Genomic DNA, 20,809 nt, shown 5'->3' with positions numbered 1-20,809 from the left:
GGCCCAGATATGTTACCATCCTGCAGGGAGGCTTCTCTCTTGCCATGTGCACAATGGAGGACCTTCTTATAGATACTACACTTGATCTTAGCCAAAAGGCCGAGAAGCGACCTTCTTCTAGCAACACTAGAGCCACTCCAAGTGGCCAGCTACTGGTCAAAGGACATTTAATATAATTCCAAGGTTTTAAAACTTTGTTTGTGTTTTTAAATACAATTGTACCCTCAATTCGCTTCTGACATGATAAATAAATAATAAAAGGTCGTGTTTCTGAGCTCACTTCAATCCCTAGCAACTGAAACAATATCTTTTAACCCCACAACCTCTGAGGATGCCTGCTATGGATGCAGGCAAAATGCCAGGAGAGAATGCTTCTGGAACATGGCCACACAGCCTGGAAAACACACAACAATCCGGTGATTCCGGCTATGAAAGCCTTTGACAATACATCTTTTAATAGTTTAGACAAGGATAGATGGACCAGTGGGTGAATGCATGATAAGACAGTCACAACTCTATTTAACAATTGTTGGTGAAATTCTGGGATTTTTGGTATGCGATTTCTCCATCTTCCCCTGTAATACATAGATGGAGGATTATACTGATCAGACAATAGTAGTGAATGCAATGCTGTTCAAGATGCTACAAGGGCCTGCTGAAAAAAAGAGAGCAAGCTTAAAGATTTAGAAAATGGGTTTTATTCAACCAGTGAAATATCTGTGAGCTGAGGTTTGCTTTCAGAAAGTTCAATGGAATCAAGTGCAATGCCTTTCCCAAAGGACCAAACAGCTTTGCTTTAAAATGTTTATCAATATTGTCCTTGTATGGGATAAAACTTGAAGAAAGAGAGGACCAAATTCCCGAAAGTCTAGTGGTTTGTAAGCACACAGCACTGATTTGATCTTATGTTAGTCTCCTTTAAAAAAATGTCTGAAAAAATCCTTTTTATTTTACTCATCAGGAGGAAGAGGGAAGGATTGCCTTCTGGGTAGATTTACATAGATGTTTTCAGTGAGAAGGAGACATTCAAGCATATTCCTGGGCCAGGAATCTGCTTGAGCTAAAGCTAGGATCTGGACATCAGATCGAGAGGGTTCTGCACCATAAGTCAGCTATTGCTCCAGAATGTCCCAGTTGTCCAGCTCGCCTCGAAGATGGTCGATGTATTGGTTGATCTCCATGACGCGACTTCGGTTCCTGTTGATTTCGTCATTGTGAACCTGCCGGGATTGAAATCAAGAGTGGGGGCCCGTGCCAGACTTCAGCATTGGCTCACTCTGTTGGAACTCTACCACATCCTGCACAAGTTTATAGTCCTCATCAATTAAATAGCTAGAGAGCTGTGTTAGATGGCTATCTGGATTTGTGGTTTAATACCAACATTAGATCAACAGCAAACACAGTTTTTAAGGGCCCTCTTTCATTTCCCCAGATGTGTACCATCCTGTGTCTTGCTACTTGGCTGCCGTTCATTTTCCGGTTCCAATGCAAGGTGCAGGTGCTTACCTACAAAGTCCTAAACGGTTTGGGACCCGCCTACCTGCGTGACCGCATTTCAGTATACGAACCCACACGATCTCTTCGATCTTCCGGAGAGGCCCTGCTCACAATCCCACCTGCATCGCAAGCGCGATTGGTGGGGACAAGGGATAGGGCCTTCTCTGTGGTGGACCCTCGACTCTGGAACTCATTCCCAAAGGCTATCAGGCATGCCCCGACGTTGGCAGTCTTTAGGAGGAGCTTGAAAATGTGGCTGTTTCAGTGTGCCTTCCCAGAATAGGAAACTCCAAGCACTTTGTCCCAAATGCACTTTACTAGAGATCTAGGACTGTCTGCACGCCTTACCTATCTCCAAAATATCTATCCATTTCACCCGTTCATGCCCAGCTTTTAAAAATTTTAACCATTACATCTGGCCCTGACACTTGGTTTTAATTGTGTCGTGTTGTTATTGTTAATGTTATGGCTTGAGTTTTATTTACTGCTGTATTGTTGTTGTCTTGTTTATTGTTGTATTGGGTCTCGGCCTACTGTAAGCCGCACCGAGTCCTTCGGGAGATGGTAGCAGGGTACAAATAAAGGTTTATTATTATTATTATTATTATTATTATTATTATTATTACTTGAATCCGGCAAACCACCTTTGTCAATTAGAGCCCGGCGGTGAGCACTTAATTATTGGCTCAAGATCAGAGTTTTCAGTCTAGGACCGTGATGGTGAACCTATGACACGCGTGTCAGCACTGACACGCATGGCTAAGTACACTTTATAAGAGCCAATCTAATTCCATCCTTAAATTTATAAAAGGCTCTACAAATTTAACATCTGCACGTTTGAACATTGTTCACTCCATAACTCAGCATGGAATATACATTTTTCTTATTTAAACTATAAATATTGCAAAATATTTCTCAAAGTTGACACCCCACCCAAGTTATGCTCAGGTTTTTGGCAAATTTTGACACACCAAGCTCAAAAGGTTGCCCATCACTGGTTTGGATCTGATCTAATTCACTTAGCTGTGCTGGTACAGCTGTACCAGGAGCTCCTATTTTGTTTGCTTTGCAGTTAATGTTTTTTGCAATCCCAGGGTTGGGATTTTGCGGCAGGGTGGCTTCCTGTTATAGGCTGCAATCATAGGGTAAGCCACCTGCCAATTATAGTTAGGTTCCCTGGTCCCGCCCCTTCTTGAGTTTTTGGAGGGAAGGGGCCATTTTTCAGTCAGTCACACAAGGAAGCCAGTCTATAGGACGTAGATCAGCTAGTCCCGTAGGAAAGGCTTCATTCCTCAAAACCTTCCGGGGAAATAGAAACAGCCATCCGGGGTCCATCCAGCGACTATCCAGGGGTCATCCAGTGACCATCCAGTTCCAGGGATACGGAAGGAAAAGGTCCCAAAGGCTCTGGCTGAGAGCTCATAGCCTCTCAGCCTCACAGCACCAGAGGGGAAAACAGCCCTGAAGTTTCCACAGGACATCACTGCAGAACCACAGAATTCCAACATCTTCTAGCTTTGTCTGGTAGGTTACTCGGTTTCCAGACGCATTTGGGGATCGGCAGTTTTACCCAGACCAGCGAGGCCTAGGTGATGGATGGCCTGGGAGGGATTATAAAGAGTTCTTCCTTATGAGATAGTACAGTCAAACCAAGTTAGTGCCAGTCTCTTAAAGACTTGAATAGTAAAGCCGTGAAGTTTTGTTTGAAGATTTGTTCCTTAATAAAGACTTTGTTGTACTTTTAAAGACTCTAAAGCCCATTACTTTTGGAAGTCTCTAACAATCTCTCTTCGGGCACCCCGGCTTCCCACTGGGTTTAAAGTGTGCGTTCTATAGAATAAAGACATTTTGTTCGGACCCAGTGGTGACAGAACACTTAGCTCAGGATGAGCATATAAGCAGTTGGTTTAAGATGAATTCTAGGAAAGCCTCCTCCATCGGCCTTTCCATATCCTTCCTAATCCACCTGGGTTTTGACATGGCTCTCAAAGCAATCAAACAGAGACAGTGAGATATTGCTTTTTGTGAGCTGCGCTCTCGTTGATATGCATCTTGCTCCCCAAGTGCCCTGTCCATACATTATGTTGGGCCTTTTCATGCAGCAAATTATCTAAAGAACTTGATTGTGACCAAATACCGCTGCCTATTTTCCAAAGCAAGGTGTAATGTGTTCCCGTCTGAACTGCTGCGTGGGGAAATTGAAGGTATCCCATATAATGAAAGACCCTTCCCATGTAACAGGAACTAGAATGCATCTACCATATTCCACTGTCATGCTGTTTTTATTAACAAGCTCAAGCACATAGAATTAATCTCCTACTGGCCAGTCTAGTGAAATTTTGGGGAAAGTTTTCACTTGGTGATGATCATCCCCGCGTCACCCTGGCTGTTGCCACATTTCTTTCCGAGGCAACCAGGATCAGACAATTCTCTATTTTAGACACAGGCTGAAACATGCCTCGTACTTTTTGTAGTCTATTACCTATGCTCATAGCCATCTTGTATGGCTTCAATCAATTTTAATCCCTTATTCTAGCCAGTTTTAACTGTTGCTAATTTAATCTAACTGTGTGTTAATTCAGTCAGCTGTTGTTAATCTTATTAATCTTGCATATTTTTTTACACTTACAGAGCAATAAGGGTCTTTGGACAATAAGGGTTTTGGGACCCGCCTACCTGCGTGACCACATTTCCGTATATGAACCCACACGATCTCTGCGTTTATCTGGAGAGGCCCTGCTCACGATCCCACCTGCGTCACAAGCGCGTTTGGTTGGGATGAGAGACAGGGCCTTCTCTGTGGTAGCCCCCCGACTCTGGAACTCCCTCCCCAAGGACATCAGACAAGCCCCAACGTTGGCAGTCTTCAGGAAGAGCTTGAAGACCTGGCTGTTCCAGTGTGCCTTTCCAGAATAGGAAACTCCCAGCATCATGTCCCAAGCGCACTTTACTAGAGATTTAAGATTGTCTGCACATCGCACCTACTCTAAAGTCCTTATATTTCGCCTGTCATGCCCAGCACTTTTAACTTTATCCATTACATTGGTCTGGCCCTAGTTTTAATTATTACACTGTTCAACGGAGAAAAAGTTGCGGGCCTGAAAATAGTTGTTCTTTTATGATTTTGGGGTGCTGAAAATGAAAATGACATTTAAAAATGTATATTGGCTCTAGTTTTTATGATATAAGCAATCACGTGATCACGTATGATTGAAAAAATGCATGTTGCGACTTACACTATGGAAGATTCTAGAAAGTTGCGAGCCTGAAAATAGCTGTTCTTTTATGATTTTGGGGTGCTGAAAACGAAAATGACATTTAAAAATGTATATTGGCTCTAGTTTTTATGATATAAGCAATCAAGTGATCACGTATGGTTGAAAAAATGCATGTTGCGACTTACACTATGGAAGATTCTAGAATATTCTAGAAAGTTTGATGATGCAGTATTAGTGCCGTGTGCAAAAGCCAGAAAGTCCTATATAAGGCCAGACTTTTGAGGGTCAGTCAGTTGAAGACTGAGACAGTATCGTTAAACATCGTTTTACATTGTTCTTTTTACTGTAGTTATGCCTCGCACGTGTGTAAATAAAGCACTATGGAAAAAAGATATCAAGGCAAATGGACTCCGTCAATGCTGTCAGACTCCTGCTGGAGCATTGTAAGAGACAATCCTTTCCTTGAATACAAAAGAAAAGTCAAGAGAAGCAAACAGGATATAAACTAAAGTCACGATTAAAGCGACATTTAAACTTTCAGACTTTTCAACTGCATTAGGCCTACTAATAGAGTTTCTTGCTGCACAAACATAAACAATAGACTAATTAAATAAATATTTCTCATGTATAAACTATTGGCAATATAATTTGACTAAAATTTAGTAAATATTCACGGTTTATATACATGCAGTAAGGTTAGGCGCATTATCATAATATTAACTAATTACCTATTGTGGAGAAAATTGAAATAGCTGTTGCATAAAAACCAGAGCCAATTAACACATTTAATTATTATATTTGAATTCAGCGTGTTAAATTTATTAAGAAACGGCACATTTCGTTTCCAAAACTGAGAAAAACTGAAAATTTGTAGAACAGTGTTATTATTATTATTATTATTATTATTATCTTTATTTATACCCCGCAAAATCTCCCGAAGGACTCGATGCAGCTTACAAAGGCCAAGGCCGCCAACAACAACATACAAATACTATAACAGTAAAACTCATAAGCAAATAATAAAACATCAAGCAAAGACAATAAAACACTAAAAACAATGACACTATGACACATTTAAAACCTAAAGGCCGGTTTTAATGTGTTATGATGTATTGTTTTGTTGTTTTACTGTTACTGCTTTAATGTTTATTGGTTTGCTTTTTGAGTTTTATTGTTTGTATTTGTTATGCTATTGTTTTCTTGAGGGCCCTTGGCCTTTGTAAACTGCACCGAGTCCTTCGGGAGATGTTAGCGGGGTACAAATAAAGATAATAATAATAATAATAACAACAACAATAATAAAAATGTTGTTGTCAGCTGGCTAGGAAATGTTCTTCCCTCATTGCCCTCTTTGTTTGCCTCTCTCTCTCTATTCTCTCTTGTTTGTTATACTGATACTTCTCAGTGTTTTTCTATTTCGTTTCCAAACTGGCAAACCCTTAAGTCCTCCATTTTGTTCTTCTTCTGTGAGTATGGAGAAAGACAAGATGTCTCCAGAGAGAGTAAGACGGTGGTTCTCAACCTTCCTAATGCCACGACCCCTTAATATGCTTCCTCATGTTATGGTGACCCCCAACCATAAAATTAGTTTCATTGCTACTTCATAACTGTCATTTTGCTGCTGTTATGAATAGTAATGTAAATATCTGATATGCAGGATTCATATGCAGAGCATTCTGAACTCCGCCAACGATGGAATTGAGTCAAACTTGGCACACAGAACTCCCACGACCAGGAGAAAATACTGGAAGGGTTTGGTGGGCATTGACCTTGAGTTTTGGGAGTTGTAGTTCACCTATACCCAGAGAGCACTGTGGACTCAAACAATGATGGATCTGGACCAAACTTGGCACAAATTCTCAATATGCCCAATGTAAACACTAGTGGGGTTTGGGGAAAATACACCTTGACATTTGGGAGTTGTAGTTGCTGGGATTTATAGTTCATCTACAATCAAAGAGCATTCTGAACCCTGGCAACGATTGAATTGGGCCAAACTTCCCACACAGAACTTCCATGACCAACAGAAAATACTGTGTTTTTTTGTGGTCTTTGGTGACCCCCTCGCGACCCCTCCAGGGGTCCCGACCCCCAAGTTGAGAAACACTGGAGTAAGAGATAGATAGCTAGGCACTAACTTCCCTATACTGAAATGTAATTCTTTCAATAGGATCTTTTGCAACTTTTAAAGTTTGAATGTGCTTCTGCAACTGCTGAGGCTCACTTGCTCTACTGCTACACTCAAGGAGCTTCTGATCTGCTAAACTGCTGCTGTTGTTGTTGCTTTACATTTTTAAATGCTTTTGCCTTCTTGGAATTCCCCAACAAACTCAAATTAGTTTTTGAAACTGTTATGACCACCTGCCTGGAGGCTAATCTTCTCAGTTCTCATGCGGCCTGATATCCATGAGTTGGAATTGCTCTCGTAATGCTTAGCCGGTATTGCACCACCTGACATCCGACGGGAAGTAGCAGCCAATAGTGAAAGGACCAAGGCAGTGACATCTCTAGCTCATCCCTTGTTTGGGTATCAGCCAGCACGTCAACGACTTAAATCAAGAAATAGTTTTCTTAGATCTACAGAGACTCTCGCTGGAACACCTCAGCAAGCGAGAGTCCAAAAGTGGTAGGTTCAAACCCAGAACCTCAATCCGTGGGTGATACCAGATGAGGGACTCCCTCCTGGGCACACAGAAGACTGGGCGACTTGGAAGGCGCTGAACAGACTGCGCTCTGGCACCACGAGATGCAGAGCCAATCTTAAGAAATGGGGCTACAAAGTTGAATCCACGACATACGAGTGTGGAGAAGAGCAAACCACTGACCACTTGCTGCAATGCAACCTGAGCCCTGCCACATGCACAATGGAGGACCTCCTTGCGGCAACACCAGAGGCACTCCAAGTGGCCAGATACTGGTCAATGGACATTTAATCAACTACAAAATTTGCAAAATCTGTGTTTTTTTATCTGTTTGTTTGCTTTGTTCTGTTAGAAATGTAATACAATGGTATGGTTTCTGATGACACGATAAATAAATAAATACTAGCCTAGTGCCGGAGGGTTGTTTCCTTACCCTTTCTATCAGCACAGAGGCCCAGCCATTGGCTTTGGTCACAATCTCGTCCTCCCGGTTGTCGATCTTGAGGAGGTGGATGTCGTGAGAGGCGTTGACGGCATTGACAATAGTGTCTTTGTCCACAAAAAGCTATGGAAGGAAAGGCGGTGGAGTTCAAACAGAGGCAATAAAGCCAGTGTTTGAGTTGCTACTGACCTGGAATTACTGACCTGGAAGTGCCATAGTTTTGGCACACCTTAAAGCCTGTGCCAACTCAAGAGGAGAAGTACTTACCATCCGGACCTCGTCGGGCATCTCCTCGTCGAACTCGCTTTTCACCACTTTCTCCAGCGTGTTGATGGCTATTTCCAGCAGCTTCTCATGGTGGTGGTTCTCCAGATCCCGGCACTGAGCCATCGTAGAGGAGAGGGTTAAGAAACAAACTGATTTGGGACAGATCTTTGGATGCCTTGCCTCCATTTTAATAGGAGGTTCAGGCATTAAGGGTCCAGCCAATGATGGCAGAACCAAAAAGTCCTCCTGTGCACAAATTCACTCCAATATTGATGAGGATTCAGGCCAAAAAAAAAAGGCTTCTTATCCTTTTCCCCAAGGGAACAGTGACAGAGGATTTGAAGTTTTACATGGTCTTTAGCCTTCTCTACCGAAGTGAACTTACTGGTGCCTTAACTACAAACCCCAAGATTCCACAGCACTGAGACATGGCAGCTAGTGGTGTGAAACTGCATTAATTCCTCAGTGTAGATGCACTCCTGGCTGCTCCCAGGTTAGAGGAAGAAACCTCAATCTTCTTGTCACTTAGGACAAAGGTTGGCAGAAAGAGGGGAAAAGGCTGAGTTTTATAGACTCTGGAAGTGATTCCCAAAATGATCTCGATTCTGGTTTACCTCACTTTGCCCCCCAGTGCAGTGTGGACCAAAGTGAAGTATCCACCATGGTTTATTATCCCCATGTTTGCCGCAAAAAGGATATAGCCCTTGTTCATTTTCTATAAAGATAGCCACCAGGTCCAAGATGCTTCTTTCGAAATCTTTTATAACTTCCTGATTGAGAGAAGGGAGACATTTGGAATGGGAGAAATCTGACTTTGGATGAAAACAAAAGGCAAAACTTGTAGAAATCTGCCTAAAAACAAAGCAGACAGTGCTAATTTCTTCCTAAATATTGTCACTGCTAAATATCTGGTTTGTCTGGCTGACGATTAGGCTATTTACCATATCTCCCTATAATATAAGACATGATTTTCTGTATTCAAGCACACTGAAAAATATTCAAAAATATTCAAATTAATGGCGAAAAATGTTTAGGCCAAGACTCAGGAAATGCTGACAAAAATACTGGACAGAAGACACTCTTCTGAGAGTTTATTCTGCAGAAAGTAGCATTTATGGGATAGAAAACAACAACAGCAATAATAATAACACCAACAAATATTACTATTTATTTGTATCCTACCTTTCATTCTTAATTGAGACCTGATGCAGCTCAAAAACTTAAATACAATATTATTTTTAACTTACAAAGTATACTGTATATACTCGAGTATAACCCTAGTTTTTCAGCCCCTTTTTTCAGCTGAAAATGCTCCCCTCGGCTTATACTCGAGTCAAGGTTATTTATTATTTTATTCTGTTATTAGTATTATTTTTATTTCATGTATTATTTTACTTTCTTTATTATTATTAAATTTACAGTATTTTACCCTATTATGATTAATACATTTATTATACTTTATTATTGCATGTATTATTTTACTCTATTATTACTGTTATTATTGCATTTCCATTATTTTACTTTATTATTATTATTATTATTATTACTATTACATTCATTATTTTACTCTATTATTGTCGGAAGGACATGTAAATACATTTACATTGAAGAAGGTTAGAATAATGATTTAATCAGAGTTGGGCAGTTATCTCAAATTACAATTTTATGTAAATATTCAACACCATTTCACCTCCTGATGCCTCAGTTAATGTAATTTTATTGGTATCTATTTTGATTTTGAAATTTACCAGTAGCGGCTTCATTTCTCACTCTCGGCATATACTTGAGTCAATATGTTTTCCCAGTTTTCTATGGTAAAATTAGGTGCCTCAGCTTATATTCGGGTCGGCTTATACTTGAGTACATACAGTAAATATTAAAATGGCATTTTCTGTACACAGAAATATCTTTCTGCGCCGAATTCTGTGCTGAAAATACTTTCCGTATTTTCCACTGCTCAAGGTGTTGTTTTTGTATCAGACAAGACCCAAATTCCACAATTTTAAGGATTCCTTCAGAAAATCTGTTCCCACATAAGAATGCAAGACACAAGTATTTGATTCACCTCCAGATCCTGATTTCTTAGCAAAGAATTCCAGCAATGGCTAGATAGTTTGCCAGAAATTAGCCATCTCTCCAACTGTAGACCTATATTCATTAATAAAGGTAAAGGTTTCCCCTTGACATCAAGTCTAGTTGTGTCCAACGCTGGGGGTGGTCCTCACCCCCATTTCTAACCCGAAGAGCCAGCATTGTCCATAGACACCTCCGAGGTCATGTGGCCAGCATGACTGCATAGAGCGCTGTTAACTTCCCGCTGGAGCAACATCTACTGATCTACTCACATTTGCATGTTTTCAAACTGCTAGGTTGGCAGAAGCTGGGGCTAACAGCAGGAGATCACCCTGCTCCCTAAATCTGAACCACCAACCTTTCGGTCAGCAAGTTCAGCAACCCAGCAATTTAACCCTCTGCGCCTGGGGACTCTATATCCACTAATACATCCCTAGAAAATCCATCGCTGGCCCAGCTCACCTAATGGACCTCCACTTACTTCTAACTGGTCAACCATTTGCATCTCCAGGCTCATCAGTGTGTCGTAGAGCTTGGAGATCTCTTCGTTGTAGTCTGCCAGTTTGAGCTCCGTGATCTCCGGGTCGCTGGTGTTCTGAATCAAGTCGAGAGTCTGGATGCACAAGTTGTGAGAGGGAAAAATCAGAGGCTCCTATCCCACTGAAGACATGTCTTTCATCTGCTACTTGGCTCTAACTGCCTCTTCTCCAAGGATACACATGGAGTAAAACCAATGGCCCTCTGCCTACCCCACGATTCTTCTCTTCAAAGTCGCGGATGATTTTGGTCCCCTCCATTTGGTTTTCCAACAAGGCTTCGTTGAGGCACTCATAGAAGAGCGCGACTTCGGCTTCTCGCTTCTCGTGCTGCTTCAGGCCGTAGTCGAAGAGAGCCTCGCAAACCTCCACAAACTTGGTCTTGTAGGTGAAACTGGAGTCAAGGGGACAATAACAGAGCAAAGAGGGAGAGAAAGAGAAAGCGATCTCACTCAACAGCTCCAAGCACCTGCTTTCATATATGTGTGTTTGTGTATGTATAGTAGATATATGATATATATAGTACCTTGGAAAGTCAGACTTGGCCATGGTGGTCCACGCTCTCGTTACATCTAGAATAGACTACTGCAACGCACTCTACGTAGGGATGCCTTTGAAGACTGCTCGGAAGCTTCAAATAGTCCAACGAGAGGCAGCCAGGTTAATAACTGGGGCGGCATACAGGGAGCATACAACTCCCATGTTACGGCAGCTCCACTGGTTGCCAGTTTGCTACTGGGCACAATTCAAAGTGCTGGCTTTGGCCTATAAAGCCCTAAACAGCCCCAGCCCAAATTATCTGTCCGAACGCATCTCCCTCTATGAATCATCATGGAGATTGAGATCTCCATGATGATTCATAGAGGGAGATTGAGATTGAGGCCCTGCTTTCCGTCCTGCCATTGTCACAGGCACGATTGGTGGAGACGAGAGACAGGGCCTTCTCGGTGATTGATTACAACAGCAAAACAACAGATAGGAAACAATCAGGCACATCTAATCACCTCTCAACAAAAGATTGCCCCAGGCACTGCCAGGCCATCAAATGCTAATCAAGGTGGTCAGTTGAAACATTCACACCTAGCTCCAACAGAGTCCTTTGTCCCACCATGATCATTCCACAGATATATAAACGCTTTTTCCCAGTTCCAACAGACCTCACTACCTCTGAGGATGCTTGCCATAGATGCAGGCGAAACGTCAGGAGAAAATACCTCTAGAACATGGCCTTATAGCCCAAAAAAACCTACAACAACCCAGTCTATCCAAGATGTGCATGGAGACCTCCAAAGAAGGAGAGCCCACTAACCCCTGAGTCAGTCTGCCCCACTGTCAAAAAATATATTAAATGTCTTCTTGCTTGTTTCATATAGCTAAAGTAAAGTTGCACTTAATGGTTTGAGAAGGGGATGCCTCCCAAATGCGTAGCTTCAAGCCCCTGGATTCAAAGGTGTGGAACTCCAGGTAGAATGGAAAAACAGATTCAGAAATGAACCCACTCCCAAAGATTTATCTGTCTCAAATAGAGAAGGATATGTTTCCAGGAGTTCTGGTACTCCCGGGAGGTACACCAGCTTGCTTGCTTCAGGATCTTCTGCATACATGCTGTCGAACAGGAAGGGTCCATTCAGACGCTCCACATAGGCAGACTTAAAGAAGAAAGAAGGAAAGAAGAAGAAAGTTGTCGAAGGCTTTCATGGCTGGAATAACTAGGTTCTTGTGGTGTTTTTTTCGGGCTATATGGCCATGTTCTAGAGGCATTTCTCCTGACGTTTTGCCTGCATCTATGGCAAGCATCCTCAGAGGTGAGGTCACCTCTGAGGACCTCACCTCTGAGGATGCTTGCCATAGATGCAGGCGAAACATCAGGAGAAATGCCTCTAGAACATGGCCATATAGCCCGAAAAAACCCACAAGAACCTAAGAAGAAAGTTATTTAACAAGAGGAGGGGAGAGATGTTATTCCTGGTTTTATACTTCTCCAAGAAGATGTTCAGAAAGGATGAGGTCCCAGGCAAGAAATACAAATTAGTTATCGTAAGAAAGGAATGTATATTGCCCCAAAAGAAACAGCGGCTGTTTCCAAAGCACAAAGAATCCTAAAATATCTAAATCTAAAATATCTAGTAAACCTCAAACCTAGTGGAATGTGGAAAGCTCCATGGAAGCCCAGTTGAGGGATTCTGGGAGCCGTAATCCAAACAAACAAACAAACAAACAAACAAACAAACCATTTCCACACTGCACATCTCCATGGCAGAACAAATGAGAGCTTACCTTGTGGTAGGCCAACTCTTTCTCGGTGGCTTCCTCGATCTGCTGCTTGTTCAAAGCCACGTATTCCCCATGCTTCATCTCCTCGATGGGATACTGGTATTTGACGGAGGCCATGTCGCGCTGGGGAATGGCGACACAAACACACAGTTTGAGGACCTTGAGATTCCCACCATTCCAGTCAGATCTTTAGAAGTTCACCAAACAGCCATATCTACCGGATTTCTCCATTTTTTGAATCTCCCCCCTCAGTTTGCAAAGGCTGAAATGGGTCTCCTTAAAGGCTAGATCCTAATTGTAAACTCATAACATGGTGATATTTAGGGCTCTATCCTTTTTTGGCTTTGGCTCCATCCTCCATAGGAACACATCCCTCAAGAGGTGCTGTGAAATGGAATTTAATCCAAGAACTGGATTTTTTACATGGATGGGGAGGGAATCTTGTGTCAATGAAGCTGCTGTTTGGCAGCAACTACCACCAGCCTTCACTAGCATAGTCAATGCTTGACATATCACTCTTCAATTCATTTTAAAAAACAGAGACTGGATGGCCATCTGTTGTGAGTGCTTTGACTGTGTGTTCCTATATGATGGGGGTTGGACTCCTAGTCTTTCTTGCAGTCCAAGAAAGTTTGGGGTGATTCTCACTCTTGACTTCAACTTATTAAGCAGAGACTGGATGGCCATCTGTTGGGAGTGCTTTGATTGTGTGTTCCTGCCTAGCAGAAGGGGGTTGGACTGGACAACCTTTGGGATCTCCTCCAACTCTATGATTTTATAAATCACCCAACAGGACAAGTAGAAAGATGAACCAACCTGGACACAGCATATTATTTGAGAAGACAGACATGCTGGACCACTCTCACAACCACCATGTCAGACGTCACAGAGAAGCCATTGAAATCCACAAGCATGTGGACAATTTCAACAGAAAGGAGGAAACCATGAAAACGAACAAAATCTGGCTACCAGTATTAAAAAAAAACCTCTAAAATTGCAACAGCAAAACAACAGAGGGGAAACAATCAGGCACATCTAATCACCTCTCAACAAAAGATTGCCCCAGGCACTTGAAATGCTAATCAAGGTGGACAGTTGAAACATTCACACCTAGCTCCAACAGATAATAATAACAATAATAATAACACTTTATTTGTACCCTGCTACCATCTCCCCAAGGGACTCGGTGCGGCTTACATGAAGCCGAGCCCAAATACAACAATACAAGCAATAATAACAACAATACAAGCAATTAAAATAAAAACATAGACAATAAAATATGTAACAATTAACACTAAGACAACACACAATTAAAACTGTGGGAAGGCCAAATGTAAAGTTAAAATTGGAAATTAACAGACAAGAGTTCTTTGCCCCACCCTGGTCATTCCACAGATATATAAACCCAATTTTCCTAGTTCCAACAGACCTCACTACCTCTGCGGATACTTGCCATAGATGCAGGCGAAACGTCAGGAGAAAATGCCTCTAGAACATGGCCATATAGCCCAAAAAAACCTACAACAACCCAGTAGAAGGATTGTCCTGGCACCACCTTAGCCAATCTTTGCCTGTTTTTGGCAAAGCATTATTGGGCATAATTCCATATGGTAGTCATGAACAGAAAAGTAGAGTCATGTATGTTTAAAATAAAACGAGAATTTTATTTTATTGTTGCACATTTGAAGACTTCATGGATCTAGAGGGAAACTTAAATAATTAAATTCCAAGAGTGTGTTCTTAATTATCTTACCGTGTTCTCGTCCACCAGCCGAAAATCCAGGTAGACAAGATCTGGGAGGTAAGCAGCAATAAACATGGCATAGAGTTCATTGTCACAGACCGGATTCTTAGCGAGGTTCAATGTGCGCAGGTTTTTGAACTTCCGGAGATAAATAATCTGTTAAACAGGAGATGGAGAGAGATCTCAATCGTTATTTTTATCTTATTGAAAAAAATGAATACAAAATACAATTGCATTGGATTCACAGCAATGCTAACAGTCGTCACAGATACTTAACTTGCTTTATTAATGAAATCCTTACATTTTCCAAAACATCTATATTGTTGTTTCCTATGGAGAAGACTTGAAGTTCTTGGAGCGTGTCCAGGTTCTCGATTGTGGAAATCCTGTTGCTGTACAAACTAAGATCCTGCAGTTTCACCAGAGCATCCAAGCCTTCGATGGTTTCGATGTTGTTGAAGGAGAGATCTAAAAATGAGAAGGACATCAAGACATCCAGAAGAGTTCCTGGAGTAAAACAGTGATTCCCAACCTTTTTTTGACTTTGAATAGGGACCACTTGACAATGACTAGGGATCAATTGACCAGGGACTACTTTCCAACATTAGTACCAAAAGGGTTACGAATCAGTTTTTGGTGAACTTTAGATTCGGTTTGGTTATTTGGGGTGCTGATTCAGAAAATTGCATTGGATAGAACACATCCGCTCTGGTTCCTGATACAGAACATATGCCATCCAGTAGTCGCCATCTGCTCACCCACAGAAAACCAAATTCAATAAACCTCAGCACTATAACAGACCAGTCACTCTTGTTGTAACGGTGTAGTAACTCTGAGGCTGTGGACCATACTTTAGTTCTTGCAGACCATTGGTGGTCCATGGACCACAGATTGGGAACCATTGCTTTAAACAGAGGATGGATGGTTATCTCTCAGAGTTGCTTTCCTAATCATCAGCCAATACGTCTTGAAACAGTATGATGTTTTCTAAATATCAAGCATGTCTTTATGGCAAAATAGCTTACCTAGCCAGACTAAATGGATCAGACTATCCAATCCTTCTATCTTCTCGATCATATTGTTGTCTAGCTGCAATTTTGTCAGGTTTATGAACTGGGAAAGATTGTCGATCTTCAAGATACCTGAAACCACAAGAGAAAGCCAGGGTTCAAGCTGGTAAGTGCAAAACAAACAAACAAAAACCCTCATCAAAACAGGCCAGTTGACGTATTTCAGCTTGAACAGGCTAGAGGTACATCTACACTGTAGAATGAATGCAGTCTGACTATTTTGACTGCCATGGCCCAGTGCTCTGCAATCTGAGAATTGCTGTTTGGTGTACGGTAGTCTGGCAGAGAAGACAGAAGACCTTGTAAAACTGCAACCCCCAGAACTCTATAGCATTGGTCCTTGCTGCTTGAAGTATCTGTCAGAAATATTATAAATTAACTAGGTATTTTTAATTACAAAAATGTGAGTCAAGTACTGAAAGGGATAAATGGATGCAATAACTCAGCGAAAGCTGCAGTTCAATATAAGCAGGTGTGCCTGTAGCTTAGTAGCCATCAGTCTGAGGGAGCTCTCAGTATTAGACCTCACTCTGTGACAGGTCTCAGTTTGAGAAGGCGTGGTGTGAGAAGCTCCAGTGAGAGAAACCCCATGTTGAAGGCCATTGTGTGTCCAGCTCCAGTGTGAAGGCTGGTGTGTGTAAAGCTACAGTCTGAAGCTCCTGTGTAACTTTGATGTAAAGAGGAGGTTCTGTGAGAGTGAAGCATGAAAAAGAAGCCCAGCATGGAAGCAAAGAAGGAAGTATAAAGAACTTTGTTTGTGTTATGGAAACCATGTTCTTGTAAATATTGCAACCTTATTATTTTACTACAAAGAAAAGCCTCCTATTTAAGAGATAATATTGGTCTGTGTGTTTTTGTCCTTTTATCACTTTAGGGCAGTGTTTCTCAACCTAGGGGTCGGGACCCCGGGGGGGGGGGTCGTGGGGTCATGAGGGGGTGTCAGAGGGGTGGCCAAAGACCATCAGAAAACACAGTATTTTCTGTTGGTCATGGAGGTGGGAAGTTTGGCCCAATTCTATCGTTGGTGAGGTTCAGAAAACTACAAGTCCCAGCAACTACAACTCGCAAATGTCAAGGTCTATTTCCCCCAAACTCCACCAGTGTTCACATTTGGGCATATTAAGTATTTGTTCAACATTTGGTCCAGATCCATCATAGTTTCAGTCCACAGTGCTTTTTGATGTCGGTGAACTACAACTCCAAAACTCAAGGTCAATGCTCACCAAACCCTTCCAGTATTTTCCGTTGGTTATGGGAGTTCTGTGTTCCAAGTTTGGCTTGATTCTATCCCTGGTGGAATTCAGAATGCTCTCTGATTGTAGGGGAACTATCAATCCCAGCAACTACAATTCCCAAATGACAAAATCATCCCTCCCCCCCCCCCCCCCAACCCCACCAGTATTCAAATGTGGGAATATTGGGTATTTGTGCCAAATTTGGTCCAGGAAATGAAAATACATCCTGACTATCAGATATTTACATGACCATAACAGTAGCAAAATTACAGTTATGAAGTAGCAACGAAAATAATGTTATGGTTGGGGGTCACCACAACATGAGGAACTGTATTAAGGGGTCACGGAATTAGAAAGGTTGAGAACTACTGCCTTAGGGCTACTGATGCCGGGTCATGCTGCTGCTGCTCATTTACAAGGAGTTTTTGTTAATAAGCCCACTCACCCAACAGTATCATTAAGGCATTAATTTTACAATGTAGATGCACCCTCGGTTTGAGAATTCACATAGCCGCTTAAACTGGTCCACAAGGTCATTTCGTACTTCAAGGCTTACCTCTGAAATCCAGCTGCAGTTCCTTGACATCTTTGAAGTTGATGCCTTCCTTCTTGGCCAACTGGCCGGCTTCCTCCTGCGGCCCTTGTTCCTCCACCGCTTTCTGCAGCATTTCTTCATCGATGACATTGGGTTCGATGCTGTCATATAACCGGCTGGTCATGTTTCAAAAGAAAAGATTCCCTCAAGATTTAGGAAAGAGAACAGTTTCTCTTAGCCTGTGGAGTAAAATTTGAAATGTTAATAGCACATAAGGTACAGGTAAAGGTTTTCCCCTGACATTAAATCCAGTCATGTCCGACTCTGGAGGGTGGTGCTCATCTCCATTTCTAAGCCAAAGAGCCAGCATTGTCCGTAGACACCTCTAAGGTCATGTGGCTGGCATGACTGCATGGAGCACTGTTACCATTCTGCCAGAGCACTGTTACCTACTGATCTACTCATATTTGCATGTTTTGGAACTGCGAGGTTGGCAGAAGCTGGGGCTAACAGCAGGAGCTCACGATGCTCCCTGGATTTGAATCACTGAGGTTTCAGTCAGCAAGTTCAGCAGCTCAGCGGTTTAACCTGCTGCGCCACCACCATTATAAGCAATGTAATCCCAATTCTATTAACTACAGCCTACAGTGCAAATAATCCATAGTAATCCCAGCTCTAAAAAGCACTACACCAGTTGAATTACAGCCTGTCATTAAATACAGTACAGTATATGTAATATTTACAAGGACAGGCTCCTATTCAACTGCTCTATTCAATTCCTGCTCTATAGAGTACTATACCAGTTGAACTGCAGCCTGTGGTGCAAATATCACACTAATTTCACTCTATAAAATACTATACCAGTCGAATTGTAGCCTGTCATACAAATATTACGCCGATTTCACTTTATAGAGTGCTACATTAGCTACATCACCTTGACAGCATCATCTTTTAAGATTTTAAACAGTTCAGCTGGGATCCCGTCGTCTCCTGCTGCCTTGTTGTTAGCAATGCTTCTTAAGGCCCATTCCACCTCACTCCTCAGGATGTCTGGTTCTAATTCATTCACCACACCGTCAAAACTATCCTCGATATTATTATCCTTTCTATACAGATTTCACTTTATAGAGTGCTATATTAGTTGAACTGTGGCCTGTCATACAAATATTACACTGATTTCACTTTATAGACTGCTATATTAGTTGAACTGCGACCTGTCATACAAATATTAGTGATTTCACTTTATAGAGTGCTATATTAGTTGAACTGCGGCCTGTCACACAAATATTAGTGATTTCACTTTATAGAGTGCTATATTAGTTGAACTGCGGCCTGTCATACAAATATTAGTGATTTCACTTTATAGAGTGCTATATTAGTTGAACTGCGGCCTGTCATACAAATATTACACCGATTTCACTTTATAGAGTGCTATATTAGTCAAGCTGCGGCCTGTCATACAAATATTTCACCGATTTCACTTTATAGAGTGCTATATTAGTCAAGCTGCGGCCTGTCATACAAATATTACACTGATTTCACTTTATAGAGTGCTATATTAGTCGAACTGCGGCTTGTCATACAAATATTACACCGATTTCACTTTATAGAGTGCTATATTAGTTGAACTGCGGCCTGTCATACAAATATTACACTGATTTCAGTCTATAGAGTGCTATATTAGTCAAACTGCGGCCTGTCATACAAATATTACACTGATTTCACTTCATAGAATGCTATATTAGTTGAACTGCGGCCTGTCATACAAATATTACACCGATTTCACTTTATAGAGTGCTATATTAGTTGAACTGCAGCCTGTCATACAAATATTACACTGATTTCACTTTATAGAGTGCTATATTAGTTGAACTGCGGCCTGTCATACAAATATTACACTGATTTCACTTTATAGAGTGCTATATTAGTCGAACTGCGGCCTGTCATACAAATATTACACCGATTTCACTTTATAGAGTGCTATATTAGTTGAACTGCGGCCTGTCATACAAATATTACACTGATTTCACTTTATAGAGTGCTATATTAGTTGAACTGCGGCCTGTCATACAAATATTACACTGATTTCACTTTATAGAGTGCTATATTAGTTGAACTGCGGCCTGTCATACAAATATTACACTGATTTCAATTTATAGAGTGCTATATTAGTTGAACTGCGGCCTGTCATACAAATATTACACCGATTTCACTTTATAGAGTGCTATATTAGTCGAACTGCGGCCTGTCATACAAATATTACACCGATTTCACTTTATAGAGTGCTATATTAGTCGAACTGCGGCCTGTCATACAAATATTACACCGATTTCACTTTATAGAGTGCTATATTAGTCGAACTGCGGCCTGTCATACAAATATTACACCGATTTCACTTTATAGAGTGCTATATTAGTCGAACTGCGGCCTGTCATACAAATATTACACCGATTTCAATTTATAGAGTGCTATATTAGTCGAACTGCGGCCTGTCATACAAATATTACACTGATTTCACTTTATAGAGTGCTATATTAGTCGAACTGCGGCCTGTCATACAAATATTACACTGATTTCACTTTATAGAGTGCTATATTAGTCGAACTGCGGCCTGTCATACAAATATTACACTGATTTCACTTTATAGAGTGCTATATTAGTCAAACTGCGGCCTGTCATACAAATATTACACTGATTTCACTTTATAGAGTGCTATATTAGTCGAACTGCGGCCTGTCATACAAATATTACACTGATTTCACTTTATAGAGTGCTATATTAGTCGAACTGCAGCCTGTCATACAAATATTACACTGATTTCACTTTATAGAGTGCTATATTAGTTGAACTGCAGCCTGTCATACAAATATTACTCTTATTTCACTTTATAGACTGCTATATTAGTTGAACTGCGGCCTGTCATACAAATATTACACTGATTTCACTTTATAGAGTGCTATATTAGTTTAACTGCGGCCTGCTATACAAATATTACACCGATTTCACTCTATACCAGTTAAATTACAGCCTGTGGTGCTAATATTACACGAATCCCAGCTCTATAGATTGCTTTACCAGTTGACTCACAGCCTGTCTGGAGCCAAGCTCGCCTTCTTTTGCCCAAACTACTAGTCTTCCCTTGTAGGCCTCGTTGCTAGGTAAGCCTCGGCCGTTGCTAAGGCCGGCGGTCACCTGACCACAACATTGCCAAACCCCCTTCGGGTCTCGTTCGTCACGTGATCCGGAACCGCCTTTGGCAATCCCCTCTGCGAATGA

At 41.5% G+C, this 20,809-nt stretch overlaps 1 protein-coding gene across 1 annotated transcript; it reads right to left on the bottom strand.

Moving 5' to 3' along the window:
• Nucleotides 1-682: 682 nt before the first annotated feature.
• LOC137095001 (dynein regulatory complex subunit 3-like) lies at nt 683-20,724 on the bottom strand. The gene is made up of 13 exons (XM_067461133.1): nt 20,621-20,724; nt 17,555-17,772; nt 15,719-15,835; nt 14,995-15,161; nt 14,703-14,849; nt 12,953-13,072; nt 12,212-12,324; nt 10,889-11,063; nt 10,621-10,752; nt 8,766-8,836; nt 8,067-8,190; nt 7,791-7,922; nt 683-1,220 (listed from the first exon to the last, which is right to left on the bottom strand). Exons 2-13 carry the CDS (start codon nt 17,715-17,717, stop codon nt 1,113-1,115), a joined length of 1,569 nt encoding a protein of 522 aa, XP_067317234.1. The 5' UTR covers nt 17,718-17,772; nt 20,621-20,724; the 3' UTR covers nt 683-1,112.
• Nucleotides 20,725-20,809: the final 85 nt, after the last annotated feature.

The sequence above is a fragment of the Anolis sagrei genome, chromosome X (assembly GCF_037176765.1).
Source record: "Anolis sagrei isolate rAnoSag1 chromosome X, rAnoSag1.mat, whole genome shotgun sequence".
Lineage (NCBI taxonomy): Eukaryota > Metazoa > Chordata > Lepidosauria > Squamata > Dactyloidae > Anolis > Anolis sagrei.
This window is presented reverse-complemented; position numbering and strand designations above follow the sequence as displayed.

Bases quoted from the DNA above. Each gene is read 5' to 3' on its own strand.
- LOC137095001 (XM_067461133.1), bottom strand. From the start codon at position 17,717: ATGACCAGCCGGTTATATGACAGCATCGAACCCAATGTCATCGATGAA. The intron at 11,064-12,211 runs ATATCCTTCTCT...CTCCAGTTTCAC, and splicing joins GTACCAGAACTCCTGGAAAC to CTACAAGACCAAGTTTGTGG. The intron at 8,837-10,620 runs GTAAGTGGAGGT...TCTCTCAATCAG, and splicing joins AAATGGTTGACCAGTTAGAA to GAAGTTATAAAAGATTTCGA.